This window comes from Octopus bimaculoides, chromosome Z (assembly GCF_046866305.1).
Source record: "Octopus bimaculoides isolate indiv1 chromosome Z, ASM4686630v1, whole genome shotgun sequence".
Classification (NCBI taxonomy): domain Eukaryota; kingdom Metazoa; phylum Mollusca; class Cephalopoda; order Octopoda; family Octopodidae; genus Octopus; species Octopus bimaculoides.
The window spans coordinates 49513295-49526988 of NC_142944.1; the positions used below are offsets into that span (position 1 = coordinate 49513295).

A 13694-nucleotide genomic window follows, 5' to 3' on the forward strand; every position below is an offset into this window, starting at 1 on the left:
CTAACTGTGCTACCACTCACTCAAGTGCTACAACTGATACCATTTAAGAGCTTACATTGTATCCTTATTACTATCCCTTATCACCTTCTCTTCTTCCATGACCCACTCCTATTTCCTTCATTCAACCCTCCACATACATGATATTCACTGCTCCCACCTCAGTCCCCATCTCTAATCCTTTGCCACACACTTTTCACACTCTTGCAAAGTCAATCTACCCACCCAATCTTTCTGCTCCTCTATCCCTGTTCTCTCTTATGTTCACCTTATACCCCACAGAGGGTACCACACACTATCTCTCATTCTCTCCCTTTCCATCCGGAGAAGCCATGTATTCTCCTCTTCAACAAGACACCTATTCCTGTCACTTGAAAATACTTTCACCTTCTTCAACTCAGTTGAGTTGTCTTGTCATGCAAATACTTGGTAACCTCACTACTGCCACTGCGATAAAAAAATTAAAAAAAACACCCAGTACATTCTGTGAGGTGTTTGGCATTAGGAAAGGCATGCAGCAGGGAAAACCTTACTAAAGCAGACTTTTGGAGCTTAGTGTAGTCCTCTGACTCATCACCCCCTATCAAACTGTTCATCCCATGCCGGCATGGAAGAACAAATGTTATATGATGATAATGATGATGTATATGTGTGTATATACACTGCACAATATACATATGTATAATTCACTGTATTATATATATATATATATATATATGTAGGTCATTGCCAGTGCCGCCTGACTGGCTCCTGTGCCGGTGGCACGTATAAAGCACCATTCAAGCATGGCCGATGCCAGTATTGCCTGACTGGCCCTCATGCCAGTGGCATGTAAAAAGCACCCACTACACTCTCGGAGGGGTTGGCATTAGGAAGGGCATCCAGCTGTAGAAACATTGCCAGATTGGATTGGAGCCTGGTGCATCCTTCTGGCTCGCCAGCCCTCAGTCAAACCATCCAACTCATGCCAGCATGTAAAGCAGACATTAATTGACGATAATGATGATGATGATGATGATGACATCTATATATATATACATACACACATATACACATATATATAGGTCAGAAGTCTAATTCATACATGTCATGACTAATAACAGGTGAATCAGCATTGTAGCAGCAGTAGCAGCAAACAACATTTTTCTGTTAGCAGTCTATAGATGACCTTTACCAAACATTAGCAGTATATACAAATGTATGCAAATGTATGGCAACATCAGTAACTGTGTATGTATGTATGTTATGGCAATGTCTGTGACTAACAAATATTAAATATAGCTGCTGTACAATCATTGATTCACTAACAAGGCAACGTTCTCAAAATTATTCCAAAATTATTGCTTCTCAGTAACTTTTTCTTTCTTTTTTCTTTTCTTTTTTTTTATTTTCTAATCTTCAGAATTCATCTTCTGGATTATTCCCATTATTCACAATTAAATTTCCATCATAGAATTAAATATCAACAGAAATAGATTACTGGAACTCAAAAATTTGACATCACAGTCATTTGTTCCACATTTGTTTCCTTGGCCGACTTGTAATGGTCAGCACCACAGTAATCTTGGCATCAACATGTTCTTAATTCTTCAATTAATCTTTTTCTGCAACAGCTAGGCTCTTTTCTTTCATTCTCTGTCTCTCTCTGTCTTTGTCTCTCTTTTCTTTTCCTATTCTTTCGCTTTGATTTCTTTTTTTATTTAGTTAGCTACAAGTTCTACATCTTCTCTTAGTCTCCTCGAAAGACAATTAAGGTTTATGGATGATGGCATCTGCAGACAGATGCCATCAACCACATCCCTTAATTCTCTCTGATAAATTTATTCATTACACTTCATATCTTAGTTGACCAATACATCCAGCATCTCTCCCCTCACCCCACCCCCATACACAAACATCTACCCACTTTTCTCCAATTCTCGAAAACACATTTTTCTTGAATGAAATTTCTAAATATCTCTTGGTTCTAATTCAAGATATCTCGAGAATCATTACTTATGCAACTGATAAAATTCATGTTGGCTCAGACAACATACACACCTACACATACACACATCTGCAGGTACAGACACAGATTGATAAAAGAATACAAAAACTTATAGGCATCCACAGAAATAAATTAAAATATATACATGAAAAACAAAAACAAAAACAAAAAAAAGCATCTGCAGTATATACATTCTTATTAAAATTTCTTAATAAATTTGAATATGGAAATTGCTACTGAAACATAAAATAGTTGTATAAAATAAATTTTCATGAATGCAAGTTCTTATTAAATATACATTATAAATAGCAATCTCTGGTATATGTGTATATATGTATATGAATCCAGAATAGAAGTTCTTATTAAATGTATCTTCTTCACCCAGCCTGTCAAAAAAAAAAAAATTCTCACAAACCAATAAAGGAAGCCCTTAGGTAAATGCTCAATCTGCTGGAAAGAACAACTAAGTTTCCATCAAATTGCACCGCACACAACATACATTACATGTCACAACATATAATACATGCAATGTACAACACATAAGACATGATGTACATTACACATCACATACAACATACAAGAGACAATGCCACATACAGCATACATATATGCAGACACCATACATCATATATTACACACTAAATGCAGCATACTTTACAAGCCTTACATAACAGACTTCTCATGCCTTCCACAGCATATATTACATATCAGACACAATGCACATATTAGGCCTCACATCATACACAACATACATTCCACACTATACATCACATAACATACACTACGCACCACATAAATTACACATTATACACATACACAACATATAATACATAGCACACAAAACATACATTACACACACACACAACATACATTACACAAAATGTACATGTATTGCACTATACACAAAACATCCATTACACAACACACAACATACATTACACACAGCACAAAAGATACATTACACAATACATCATACATTACCCAGCATGTGCAACAAACATTACACATCACACACAACATACATTACACACCATTTCATACATTACCCAGCATGTGCAACATACATTACACACTGCACACCACACACAGCATACATTACACACCACACACAACATACATTACACACCACACACATTACACACCACATACATTACACACCGCACACAACATACATTACACACTGCACACAACATACATTACACACCGCACACAACATACATTACACACCGCACACATTACACACCGCACACAACATACATTACACACCGCACACAACATACATTACACACCGCACACAACATACATTACACACCGCACACAACATACATTACACACCGCACACAACATACATTACACACCGCACACAACATACATTACACACCGCACACAACATACATTACACACCGCACACAACATACATTACACACCGCACACAACATACATTACACACTGCACGCAACATACATTACACACCACACGCACAACACATTATGCACCACATACAGCATAAATTGCATGACATACACTACACACCATATAACAAAATATCACACACTGACAACTACGTTCATCTCAACTTACACAATCTCGTGCTTCTCTCAGTTGATTCTCAGCCGCTAGCTTCTTATTATTATGGTGTTGTAGTTCTATTTCGTAAGTTAGTTGAAGCCATTTCTGTAAGTCTGCTGGTGCTGATGACCACTGCCGGCTTTCAAGCTCTTTTTCTGCCTTTCTCAAATTTGCTTTCACCTGAAAGTACAAACAGTAACAAGGTAGGGCATTATCCTCTCACAACAAAATTAATCTCCAAACACACACACAGATAGCTATATAGAGAGAGGATTGGTCTCATACAATCTACAATGGCAATTATTTGAGGGGAAGGGAGCTTGATGTGAGTTGAAAAACTAGAGTGTGATTTTGTATATGTCTGTGTAGATGTATGTGTGTATGTACACATGTTTGAGTATGCATCTGTGAATAGATTTACGTGACTACATGCATATGTGTGCATATGTCTATAACTATTTGGGTGTAACCCTGCATGTGCATGTGTGTGTTTACATACAAAGCTACACAAAACTATACTCACATACACATTCAGGTTACACACAAATAGATATACGCATGCATGCACATAGAGCCACAAAATCTAAACACAGATGCACACACAGACACACACACATACATCTCCACAGGCATATGCAAAATCACACAGTTTTTCAACCAACACTAAGTTCCCCTCCTCTCAAATAATTGACATTGCACCTTTTATAAGTGTCAGGCTGATCTGTATATATATACACAAACACTTTTCCCTTTGTGATGTGGTATGTGTGTGTAACAGAAGAATATTTATGCTTCTAACATTTCACACATTGGATAATTAGATTGTTCAGAGCACAATGAGCTACACTTTGTTCTCAAATCAATATGATATCAATGACACTACAAATCAGAAGTGAGCAGCAACTGTATGAGTTTTTTAAGGGAAAATATATCAAATATTCATGCTAAAGTTGACTTTACACATCGTTATTACGATACTTGTTTAGCGTCAAAGTTTACACAAATATAACTCAATAGGTTCTACAAAATATTTCTCCAAGATTCACTCAGAGATAGACCAACAAACAGACAGACAGACAAATGATATAGAAGTTGGTAGATATCAAGGTGGTGAGCTGGCAGAACCGTTAGCACACCGGGCGAAATGCTTAGCGGTATTTCGTCTGCCGCTACGTTCTGAGTTCAAATTCCGCTGAGGTCGACATGCCTTTCATCCTTTCGGAGTCGATTAAATAAGTACCAGTTACGCACTGGGGTCGATGTAATGGACTTAATCCCTTTGTCTGTCCTTGTTTGTCCCCTCTGTGTTTAGCCCCTTGTGGGCAGTAAAGAAATAAGATATCTACAACCCCTAAAATTTGAGATTGCTAGAATTTGGAGCATGAAATCTGTAAAGATTACACCTGTGATAATTTGTGAAGTCGGGATTGTGAGTGATGACACAGACAAACGGTTGCAGGTGACTGGAATGGAATGTCCCGCAGAGCTTCTACAGAAGGTTTGTCTCTAAGGAGAGAAAAGATCACCAAAAGGGTTCAGAACACTGGTGGCTCATTGAAGTCATGTGGATATCTAAGGTTACAGGTAGTAACCTGCTACCCACATATATTCTTCCTGGGTCAAGTCAAGTCGACTAATAATAATAAAAATGATAATAAACATAATAATAATAGTAATCCTTTCTATTATAGACACAAAGCCTGGATTTTTGTGGGGAGGGGGACAATTGATCCCGTGGACCTTAATATTTAAATGGTACTTAATTTATCAACCCTGAAAGGATGAAAGGCAAAGTTGACTTCAACGGAATTTGAACTCAGAACATAGAGACAGACGAAATACTGCTAAACATTTCACCTGGCATGCTAATGATTCTGCTGGTCCGCCACCTTGATAATAATAATGATAATAATAATAGTAATAATAAGCCTTTTTGCTATAGGTACAAAGCTTGAAATTTCAGGGAGAGGACTAGTTGATTATATCAATCCCACTGTTTCATTGGTACTCAATTTATCAACCCCGAAAGAATGAAAGGCAAAGTTGACCTTAGTGGAATTTGAACTCAGAACATAGCGATGGGCAAAATACCGTTAAGCATTTCACCCGGCGTGCTAATGATTCTGCCAGCTCACCGCCGTAATAATAATAATAATAATATTCTAATTGATGTATCAATACCAGCAGATGACAACGTTTCTCTAAAAGAAATGGAAAAACTTTCAAAATACAAAGACCTGGAAATAGAGATAACTCGAATGTGGAATCTAAAAACAGAAACAATTCCTATCATAGTAGGTGCCTTAGGTATAATAAAAAAATATTCAGACAAATACATAACAAAAACACCAGGACTTACAAATATATATAACATACAGAAAATTGCACTACTGGGTACTGCACACATTCTACGCAAAACACTTTCAATACAGTAAACATAAGAGCACCACAGCAAACCACAGCACATACCCAAGGCGCACAGAGCTGCGCTCGGTAGTGAAGTGAAAGCACGTTATAAAAATAAAACTACTGAACAATAATAATAATAATAATAATAATAATAATAACAACAACAACAATTCTTTTTACTATAGGCACAAGGCCCAAAATTTTGTAGAAAGGGTAAGCTGATTGCATGGATCCCAGTGCTCAACAGGTGCTTATTTCACTAACTCTGAAAGGATTAAAGGTAAAGCTGATTTCAGTGGAATTTGAACCCAGAACATAAAGATTGACAAAATGCCATTAAGCATTTCATCCTGCATGGTGGCAATTCTGCCAGCTTGCCACCATGATGACGACGATGACAATGATGATGGTTCCAAATTTTATCCACCCTGTACACCGGGTTTAGTCTTTATATATATAAATATATATATATATATTTATATATATATATAAGAGGGAGGATATTAGTTGATTTTATTGATCCCACTGTTCAAATGATAATTATTTTATCAATCCACAAAAGGATAAAAAAGCAAAGTCGACATCAGCAGGACTTGAACTCAGATAATAAAGGGCTGGGAAAAATACCACTGAGCCCTTACAGACCACTTTCCATAACGTGTAAGTGACCGAAAGGAATGCCACTCTGTAAATGAGCATAAAACCCAACCTGTGGCCCACAGACCCCTGGTGGTCCACAAAGGTAGTACTGGGGCTCTGTGAACATGTTAAGCTGACAGATCTTTATATATCCTGGGGTCCGTAGGTAAACTCATTTAAATAAAAGTAGAAGACACTTGTCCTTGGTAGTGAAAAGGTTGGGAACCACTGCCCTAACCACTAGTTCATGTACCTATCAAGCCTAAAATATATATATATATATATATATATGTAAAGACTAACCCCAGCATACAGGGTGGATAAAAATAATGGCAGAGCTAACAGTCCAAAAGGTGTTCTTCGCAAAACTTGGTCAAATTTATAAGTGGCAATAAAGCAATAGCCTACAATTTTTATAATTTTAAACAAATGAAAAGTATGAAAAATTCTTGATTCTGTAATTTGACCATTTGACTATTTGTGCATAAAGTATACAAGCAGCCCTCGAAAAACTTGTAATTAGAGTTGGCCAGGCCTGATCTAGACCCAGCTCCATTTGTCTCAATCTTGATATATTTCTGGATCAAAACAGAGAGGGTGACATTGTACAACTGGTTCACTTAAATCAGAATCACACACAAGTCATGATATCCACAGGATGCCACAGTTATATTTGTTTTCTTCCTTCTACCTGTTTCAGTCATTTGACTATGGCCATGCTGAGGCACCACCTTGAAGGGTTTTAGTCAAACAAATCGACCCCAGGAGCTTTTTTTTTTTAGAGTCTAGTACTCATTCTACCGTTCTCTTTTGCTGAACTGCTAAGTTATGGTGACGTAAACACACCAACAACAGCTGTCAAGTGGTTGTGGGAGACAAGCACAGGCACAAAGACACACACACATATACGATGGGCTTCTTTCAGTTTCCATCTACCAAATCTACTCACAAGGCTATGGTCAGCCTGAGGTTATAGTAGAAGACACTTGCCCAAGATACCACTCAGTGGAACTGAACCCAGAATGATGTGGTTAGGAATCAAGCTTCTTACCACAAAGCCACATACACATGTAAACACACAGACAAATGCGACGGGCTTCTTTTCAGTTTCTGTTGACTGAATTCACTCACAAGGCTTTGGTTGGCCTGAGGTCAAAGTAGAAGACACTTGCCCAAGGCACCAAGCAGTACTCTTTTACTCGTTTCAGTCATTTGACTGTGGCCATGCTGGAGCACCGCCTTTAGTCAAGAAAATCAACCCCAGGACTTATTCTTTGTAAGCTTGGTACTTATTCTATTGGTCTCTTTTTGCCGAACCACTAAGTTATGGGGACGTAAACACACCAGCATCAGTTGTCAAGCAATGGTGTGGGGACAAACACAGACACACATACATATATATGACGGGCTTCTTTTAGTTTCCGTCTATCAAATCCACTCACAAGGCTTTGGTCAGCCCGAGGCTATAGTAGAAGACACTTGCCCAAGGTGCCATGCAGTGGGACTGAACCCGGAACCATGTGGTTCGTAAGCAAGCTACTTACCACACACCCACTCCTGTGCCTAAAAAAGAGAAAGGACAATATTTTTTTATATATGCATGGGCAAGCAACATAGGTAAACAAGTAACTTATATTGGAATTGTCATCTGACAAAATGAGTTGCTTTAAAAGAAAGAAAGGAAGTTGGCATGGAAACGAAAGAGTGCTTTTGTGAAGCACTACTTTACTTCTCTGTTAGATGAAAGAAAACAATAAAGAATTCTTGAATACCTGCTTCAGTTCTTCTTCTATTTTCCCACGAGATATTTCATCAAGGCTCTGCTTTCTAAGAAGCTTGACATCTGAATCAGGCTGCTGAAAGAAATTTAAAAAAAAATAAAATACTATAATAAAATAATATAAAAAATGTAGAAAAACTGAAATTAGAAAAAAAAAGAAAAACTCTATACAAAGCAAAGATGAGAAAACATGATAAAAATATAGAGATATGGGAAACTATGTTCACAAAAATTGCCAAAAACATTGAAATGAAAGAAGAAAAGGAAAAGATAACAAAGAGGGGGCGAGGGGGATATGAAAAGAAAAATATGCAAATGATTTTTATCATTGAGTTATTTCATTTATCTTCAATGTATTCCTGACATTTATAAGAGACTGATAACATTCATTAATGCAATAATGGTCATCGTCATTTTTGAAAGGAAATGGAAGAAAGAAATGAAAATAAATATAAAACGCAATCTGTAACAACAAAGTAAATACAGATAAAAAATATATATATATATATATATATATATATATATATATATATATATAGATATAGTGGTACAAATTAAATTTATAAATGCCAAACAATTTATTGATCTTTGGCTGTGTGGTAAGTAGCTTGCTTACCAACCACATGCTTCCAGGTTCAGTTCCACTGCATGGCACCTTGGGCTAGTGTGTTCTACTATAGCCTTGGGCCGACCAAAGCTTTGTGAGTGAATTTGGTAGACGGAAACTGAAAGCTGAAAGAAGCCCGTCATAGATATGTATATATATATATGTATGTGTGTGTGTGTGTGTGTGTGTGTGTGTGTGTGTGTGTATGTTTGTGTCTGTGTTTGTCCCCTCCAACATCGCTTTACAACCGATGCTGATGTGTTTATGTCCCTGTAACTTAGCGGTTCGGCAAAAGAGATCAATAGAATAAGTACTAGGCTTACAAGGAATAAGTCCTGGGGTCGATTTGCTCGACTAAAGGTGGTGCTTCAGCATGGCCACAGTCAAATGACTGAAGCAAGTAAAAGAGAATGTGTGTGTGTGTGTAAATCATCATTATCATCATTATTTAAAGTCCCCTTTTTTCCATGCTGGACCATTTGACAAAGATCTGATGAATCCAAAGCCAGCATCATGCTCCAGTGTCTGCTTTGGCATGATTTCTGTGGCTGGATGTCCTTTTATAATGCAAACTGTTTTATAAGCATATAGTGTGTGATTTTTCTGTGCTGCCAGTGCTACAGAGATCACCATATTGCTCAAATGTAACCCCAAAGAAGAGGAGTCCTGCATCATTATGTTAGATGGGGGTTAAAGTATGATGGAAAAGGTTGAAGTGGAGCAGGTCCTTGTTGTAGAGGAGTTACATGGCTACTTACATTTAGGAAAGACAAAGTAAGAATAAATTGAAAGAGACAGACAGTGGTGATGAGGTGTCTTGGTGGCACACTGGGTAGGAGGAGCAACAGTGGGTGTGGGGTTTGCAAAAGTGTATGGGGGAAGAGATGTGAGGAAAGTGGGAGAGAAGCAACATCTGTAAAAACTGGGAAGGGTTGAGGAGAGGGTGTGCATGAGTTGGGGAAGCTAGAGGGATGCTGGCAGCAGGATAGTAACATGATGATAGATATAACAGAGAGAGATGCTCATGGCAGTAGCCATGTAAGCTGTTTGAAGCATGACAACAGCTGCATCCAATAGAGGTGAGCTACTGCCATCTCTAGCAGACGAGGTGTCCTGTACTGAAGGGATGCAGAAATGGTGTGAAACCAGACTGATATGCTGGTCCCATTGCTAGAAGGTGGTAGGAGTTTGTTCCCTTGCTCGCAATATATCAGATGCAGCTGTGCATTGTTAACCAGCTAGAGGAGATGTCCTCTTGGGGTTAAAAAATCACAGTAAAATCAGTTCAAATGGAAACAGCCATGTTGAAGTGGCTACAAACATTACTTGCTAGTACAACAGCTGTGATCATCTCCAAAAGGAATTTTAGAACTGGCTTTTTTGCTTGTTGCAAAATCAGCAACTGTGTGTTCACTTGAATTTATATATATTGTGGACAGAGGTGAACTACTGCCATCTCTAGTAGGCAAAGTTTTTAGTATTGAAGGGAGGCAAAAATAGCCCAAAATCAGGCTGGTCTGTTGGTCCTGTCCTTAAAAGGTGGTAGAGGTTCGCTCCTCTGTTGGCAATATCTTGGAAGCAGCTGTGCATCGTTAACCAGCTAGAGGAGATGTCCTCTTGGGGTTAAAAAATCACAGTAAAGTCAGTTCAAATGAAAACAGCCATGTAGAAGTGGCTACAAACATTACTTGCTAGTATAACTACTGCGATCATCTCTAAGAGGAATTTTAGAACTGGCTTTTTAGCTTGTGTGTATGTGTGTGTGTGTGTGTGCGCACGCGCGTGTGTGCGTGCATATGTGTGCATAGAGTGTTAAATACGTCTGGTAGAGTTTCTTCAGTTATAGCAAGTCATTCATTCCATTACTGCTTTTGAGTTTCTTCCTTTGTGCATTCATTCAGGTCGCAATTTCCTTATCACTTGAATCATCATCATCATTTTTTAATGTCCACTTGGATGGTGTGAACAAAGCTGGTAAGCTGAGGAGCTGCACCAGACTCCAGTCTGTTTTGGCAGAGTTCCTATGGCTGGATACCCCACTTCCTAATACCAATCATTTTACAGAGTGTATTGAGTGCTTTTACATGTTCCACATGGGTGCTTAACTTAATTAGTTTTCTATATACAGGTGCTTGTATTGAGGAGGGACTTGCTGTTGACAACTGAACAATACAGGTTATGTTGGTAATAATAAATGTAGTGGTTAACGCATGTGACCTGTAAACCAAAAAGAAAAGACTAGAAATACTATAAAGTGGAACAAACATAGAGTATTATCTCATTTTATTTTTCTGTTCCAGTATTATTCTGATTTCCTCAGTAAAGAGTAGTTTTTTTTTTTTTTTTTTTAATATTTACTAGATTAATGAAAGAGTCAGTGATTTCTATATGAATGGCATCACCAAAGAAATAAATCCATAAGAAAGTCAATAAATGCACAACCCTATATTAGTAGCAAATGATTTCTCCTCCACAACAAGTTTGGCATGTATGGTGAGTTCTATGCTGCACTAAGGAGGGCAGAATAAGATACTAATACACAAACATGTCCAGAGTTATCTCTTATACTTTCAGGAAAATCAGAAAAACAATATATTAACCTAACAGTCTGTATATTTCTTGTCTGTTTTATTTTTACTGATACCTGTAAATGGTGTCTTAGAACTGGTCTGTTTCTAAACAATACATATTTTGTGAGGGGCTCTACAGACAGGATATTTTCTTCCTCAGCCACATTTTACACTACTTATTGATAGATTCACTGGTAATTCAGAGGTAAAACTGCTTACGTAACAAGTTAAAATAAATACACATTCTATGCATTTCTTCAAAATGCATAGAATTCTTTCTCACTAGTTGTTAAATAATATACAAACAATCATTGTAGCCATGATTTGCCAAATATCTACTTTTATGCCATTTACTTCTAGATGACAGAAAGAGCTCTGTTCAAACTGAATTCATTATGAAGTTCCTGTTGCGTCTTCAATTAAGCCTGTTCAAACAGACTTCAAAATGAATTTGCCCTTCTGTCACCCCTGTTAACTATCTGAGTTATATGACCTTCTGACAAGACATATATCACTCAGAAGTAATGAGCAGAGTAAATTTGACAAGATGAATTAATTACATTCGGTAACATTCAACAGGACTAATTAATTCTACATTTCAGATAACATATATACAGGGTGCGGTGAATAAACTGTTGTCTAAATTATGCAAAAATGAAAATAACACTAATATCTCATTTTAACTGATATATTCACCAAAATTACATAAAAATATCTTGAAATGCTAAAGAGTAAATTTATTCAATAAAATCACCATTGGCTCCAACCACAGCCTCCAAACAACTTCAGAATCTCCTACAACTCTGCTGGATGGTTTCCTTGTTTAAGTTGGTGAATACTACCATAATCCTTGCCTTCAATTCATCTTTGGTGTTACGGGGAGTTTTGTTGGTCTCTCACCCAACCATGCCTGACACATAATAATCAAGGGGATTATAGTCTGGGGAGTTAGGTGGCCAGATGTTAGGGGTGATGTGGTCGCAGAAATTGTCTGACAGCCATGACTGGGTTCTCCTGCTTGTGTGTTCTCCTGTTGCCAGACATAGGGTCTTCCAACAGCCTACTGACTCAGGGCAGCATTACATCATCCAGGCACTTGATGCAGGCTTCCGTGTTGAGTCTGAAGCTGTGTGGGAAGATGAATGGAGGCATAACATCGCCATCACTGGTGACCACTCTAAACCCCATGATGTTGACTAGATGTTTGATTTTTATGACTCTCAGTACATGTCCTCAGAGTGACACCCAAACACTCTGAAATGTTCATATTGGAGCTTCCGGTGCAAATGCCAAGCAGTATAACATGTTGTTTCCAAATTTCTGGCAGAGCAAATTGCATCGTGGTGCTGTTTTTCTCACAGACGGTGCCCAACTGACCCTACTATACTGTGTAGTCATCAAAAAATCAAAAACAAACAATGTGCAAAAGCAAAAATATAAAATGACGACAATTTACCCATCACACTCTGTATATATATATATATATATATATATATCAGTACATATTGTAAAGCTGAGTTAGTGAGTGTGTACGTGTTGCATCTATAGAAATCCACACCTTAGAAGATAGCAATTTGAGAGTTGAACTAATGGATTCCTCATGGTCAAAAATGCCCAGAATCGCCCATTTATTTATTTTTTCTTCCTTCCTAACAGGTGAATTTTTGCATTAAAAATAATTTTAAACCATAACTTCTAACAATTTTCAAGTCGGAGAAGTACACCATTTGCAAACATGAGTTAAGTCCCTTCTAGCGATGGTGTAAAGTGAGTGAGAGAGAGAGACAACAGGTTTTTAAAATTTTGTCTTTTTAGTGAGTGATACACAATATAAACGATATTTTCCATTTCTCCACAACTAATTTCCAAATTCGCTGAATCCGTTGCTCTACTCATAGCGACATATAGCTGGTCGTGCATGAACATGGGAGAGTGCAGAAGTTACCAGAGCAAAAATCCTAAGTGTTCACTGTAGATACGCTCCTTCGCAAACGATCAGCTATTATTTTGTAAACAATGTCACGAAGCTGTTCATGTTTTCGAAAGGAGAGATCTGACTCTTACATCTCTGCGGAAGAAGATAGCCGTCTCTATTCCTATTACAAAACTTACGTCTGGAAACAAAATTTGCCTCAA

The 13694-nt window shown here is 37.6% G+C and overlaps 1 protein-coding gene across 4 annotated transcripts in view; it reads right to left on the reverse strand.

Moving 5' to 3' along the window:
• LOC106882253 (stromal interaction molecule homolog) overlaps window positions 1-13694 on the reverse strand; it is a 276144-nt gene that overhangs the window by 14615 nt on the left and 247835 nt on the right. For 2 of the 4 annotated variants that reach the window (XR_016244776.1, XM_052973512.2), the window contains exons 8-9: window positions 8374-8454; window positions 3566-3733 (exon numbers count right to left, since the gene is read on the reverse strand). Coding sequence is in view for 2 of the 4 variants with exons in the window: in XM_052973512.2 (XP_052829472.1) it covers window positions 3566-3733; window positions 8374-8454 (249 nt within the window). In the remaining 2 variants the exon portion in view is untranslated. Of the gene's footprint in view, window positions 1-3565; window positions 3734-8373; window positions 8458-13694 lie in introns of all 4 variants that reach the window. The other 2 variants (XR_016244775.1, XM_052973511.2) reach the window with 1 other exon arrangement.